Raw genomic sequence first — 5,000 nt, 5'->3', positions numbered from 1 at the left:
AGTGTGGTGAGTGTAATGGTGAGTGTACTAATGGTGAGTGTACCTTCTTGCGCCTCGCCGCGCACCTGCAGCGTGGTCGCCGCGATGGTGTCGTGGTGAAGGTTGGAGTCGCGCTCAGGAGGAGTCACCAGGCGCGGGAGCAGCTCATCCTGTGACGTGTCAACATCATCAACATCAACAACATCAACATCAACAACATCAACAACATCAACATCATCATCATCATCATCAACATCAACATCAACATCATCATCAACATCATCATCAACATCATCATCAACAACATCATCAACATCATCATCAACAACATCATCATCATCAACATCAACATCATCATCAACATCATCATCAACAACATCATCATCATCAACATCAACATCAACATCATCAACATCATCATCAACAACATCATCAACATCATCATCATCAACATCATCAACATCATCATCATCAACATCATCATCAACAACATCATCATCATCAACAACATCAACATCATCATCAACATCATCATCAACATCATCATCAACAACATCATCAACATCATCATCATCAACAACATCAACATCATCATCATCAACATCATCATCAACAACATCATCAACATCATCATCATCAACATCATCAACATCATCATCATCAACATCATCATCAACAACATCATCATCATCAACAACATCATCATCATCAACATCATCATCAACAACATCAACAACATCATCATCAACATCATCATCAACATCATCATCAACAACATCATCATCATCAACAACATCAACATCATCATCATCAACATCATCATCAACAACATCATCAACATCATCATCATCAACATCATCAACATCATCATCATCAACATCATCATCAACAACATCATCATCATCAACAACATCAACATCATCATCATCAACATCATCATCAACAACATCATCAACATCATCATCATCAACATCATCAACATCATCATCATCAACATCATCATCAACAACATCATCATCATCAACAACATCAACATCATCATCATCAACATCATCATCAACAACATCAACAACATCATCATCAACATCATCATCAACATCATCATCAACAACATCATCATCATCAACAACATCAACATCATCATCATCAACATCATCATCAACAACATCATCAACATCATCATCATCAACATCATCAACATCATCATCATCAACATCATCATCAACAACATCATCATCATCAACAACATCAACATCATCATCATCAACATCATCATCAACAACATCATCAACAACATCATCATCATCAACAACATCAACATCATCATCATCAACATCATCATCAACAACATCATCATCAACATCATCATCATCAACAACATCAACATCATCATCATCAACATCATCATCAACAACATCAACAACATCATCATCATCATCAACAACATCAACATCATCATCAACAACATCATCATCATCAACAACATCAACATCATCATCATCAACATCATCATCAACAACATCATCAACAACATCATCAACAACATCATCAACAACATCATCAACAACATCAACATCATCAACATCAACAACATCATCAACAACATCATCAACAACATCAACAACATCATCAACAACATCATCAACATCATCATCAACAACATCATCAACAACATCATCAACATCAACATCAACAACATCATCAACAACATCATCAACAACATCAACATCATCAACATCATCAACATCATCAACATCATCAACATCAACATCAACATCATCAACAACATCAACATCATCATCATCATCAACATCAACAACATCATCAACATCAACATCAACAACATCAACATCATCAACATCATCAACAACATCATCAACATCAACAACATCATCATCATCATCAACATCATCAACATCATCAACATCAACAACATCAACATCATCAACAACATCAACATCAACATCATCAACATCAACAACATCATCAACATCAACAACATCAACATCATCAACATCATCATCAACATCATCATCATCAACATCATCATCATCAACAACATCAACATCATCATCATCAACATCAACATCAACAACATCATCAACAACATCATCAACAACATCAACATCATCAACATCATCAACATCATCAACATCATCAACATCAACATCAACATCATCAACAACATCATCAACAACATCAACATCATCAACATCAACATCAACATCATCAACAACATCATCAACATCATCAACATCATCAACATCAACATCAACATCATCAACATCATCATCAACAACATCATCAACAACATCAACATCATCAACAACATCATCAACAACATCATCAACAACATCATCAACATCAACATCATCAACATCATCAACATCATCAACATCAACATCAACATCATCAACAACATCAACATCATCATCATCATCAACATCAACAACATCATCAACATCAACAACATCAACATCATCAACATCATCAACAACATCATCAACATCAACAACATCATCATCATCATCAACATCATCAACATCATCAACATCAACAACATCAACATCATCAACAACATCAACATCAACATCATCAACATCAACATCATCAACATCAACAACATCATCAACATCAACAACATCAACAACATCAACATCATCAACAACATCATCATCAACAACATCAACATCATCATCAACATCAACATCATCAAAATCAACATCATCAACATCAACAACATCATCAACATCAACAACATCAACAACATCATCATCAACATCAACAACATCATCATCAACATCAACATCATCAAAATCAACATCATCAACATCATCAACAACATCATCATCAACAACATCAACATCATCAACATCAACATCATCATCATCAACATCAACATCATCAACATCAACAACATCAACATCAACAACATCAACATCAACATCAACAACATCAACATCAACATCAACAACATCAACATCATCAACATCAACATCAACATCATCAACATCATCAACATCATCAACAACATCATCAACATCAACAACATCATCATCATCATCAACATCATCAACATCATCAACATCAACAACATCAACATCATCAACAACATCAACATCAACATCATCAACATCAACATCATCAACATCAACAACATCATCAACATCAACAACATCAACAACATCAACATCATCAACAACATCATCATCAACAACATCAACATCATCATCAACATCATCAAAATCAACATCATCAACATCAACAACATCATCAACATCAACAACATCAACAACATCATCATCAACAACATCAACATCAACAACATCAACATCATCATCAACATCAACATCATCAAAATCAACATCATCAACATCATCAACAACATCATCATCAACAACATCAACATCATCAACATCAACATCATCATCATCAACATCAACATCATCAACATCAACAACATCAACATCAACAACATCAACATCAACATCAACAACATCAACATCATCAACATCAACATCATCAACAACATCAACATCAACAACATCAACATCATCAACAACATCAACAACATCAACATCATCATCAACATCAACATCATCATCAACATCAACAACATCAACATCATCATCAACATCATCATCAACATCAACATCATCAACATCAACATCATCAACATCATCAACATCAACATCAACAACATCAACATCATCAACATCAACATCAACATCATCAACATCAACAACATCATCAACATCAACATCATCATCATCAACATCAACAACATCATCAACATCAACATCATCAACATCAACATCAACAACATCATCATCATCAACAACATCAACATCATCAACATCAACATCATCAACATCATCAACATCAACATCAACAACATCAACATCATCAACATCAACATCATCAACATCAACAACATCATCAACATCAACAACAACAACATCAACATCATCAACATCATCAACATCAACATCATCAACATCAACAACATCATCAACATCAACATCATCAACATCATCAACATCATCAACATCAACATCAACAACATCAACATCATCAACATCAACAACATCAACATCAACATCATCAACATCATCAACATCAACATCATCAACATCATCAACAACATCATCAACATCAACATCATCAACATCAACAACATCAACATCATCAACATCATCAACAACATCAACATCATCATCAACATCAACAACATCAACATCATCATCATCAACATCAACAACATCAACATCATCAACATCATCATCAACATCAACATCATCATCAACATCAACAACATCAACATCATCATCAACATCAACATCATCAACATCAACATCATCAACATCATCAACATCATCAACAACAACATCAACATCAACATCATCAACATCATCAACAACATCAACAACATCAACAACATCAACAACATCATCAACATCAACAACATCATCATCAACAACATCAACATCAACAACATCATCAACATCAACAACATCAACATCAACATCAACATCATCAACAACATCAACATCATCATCATCATCATCAACATCAACAACATCAACAACAACATCATCATCAACATCAACAACATCATCAACATCATCAAAATCAACAACATCATCAACATCATCAACATCATCATCATCATCATCAACATCAACAACATCAACAACATCAACAACAACATCATCATCAACATCAACAACATCAACATCAACAACATCAACATCATCATCAACATCATCAACATCATCAACATCAACAACATCATCAACATCAACAACATCATCAACATCAACATCATCAACATCATCAACAACATCAACAACATCATCAACAACATCAACAACATCAACATCAACAACATCATCAACATCATCATCATCAACAACATCATCAACATCAACAACATCAACAACATCAACATCATCAACATCATCAACAACATCAACATCATCAACATCAACAACATCAACATCAACAACATCAACATCACC

General features: G+C 34.1%; 1 protein-coding gene across 1 annotated transcript in view; it reads right to left on the bottom strand.

Moving 5' to 3' along the window:
• The window catches only part of LOC144954484 (BRO1 domain-containing protein BROX-like), a 26,486-nt gene that overhangs the window by 14,528 nt on the left and 6,958 nt on the right, over window positions 1-5,000 (bottom strand). The window contains exon 2 of the mRNA XM_078884970.1: window positions 44-149. Coding sequence (XP_078741096.1) covers window positions 44-149 — 106 coding nt within the window. The remainder of the gene's footprint in view (window positions 1-43; window positions 150-5,000) is intronic.

Source organism: Lampetra fluviatilis, unplaced genomic scaffold, assembly GCF_964198595.1.
Source record: "Lampetra fluviatilis unplaced genomic scaffold, kcLamFluv1.1 SCAFFOLD_788, whole genome shotgun sequence".
Classification (NCBI taxonomy): domain Eukaryota; kingdom Metazoa; phylum Chordata; class Hyperoartia; order Petromyzontiformes; family Petromyzontidae; genus Lampetra; species Lampetra fluviatilis.
Note: the sequence above shows the minus strand (reverse complement) of the source record. Positions and strands in the feature narration are given on the sequence as shown.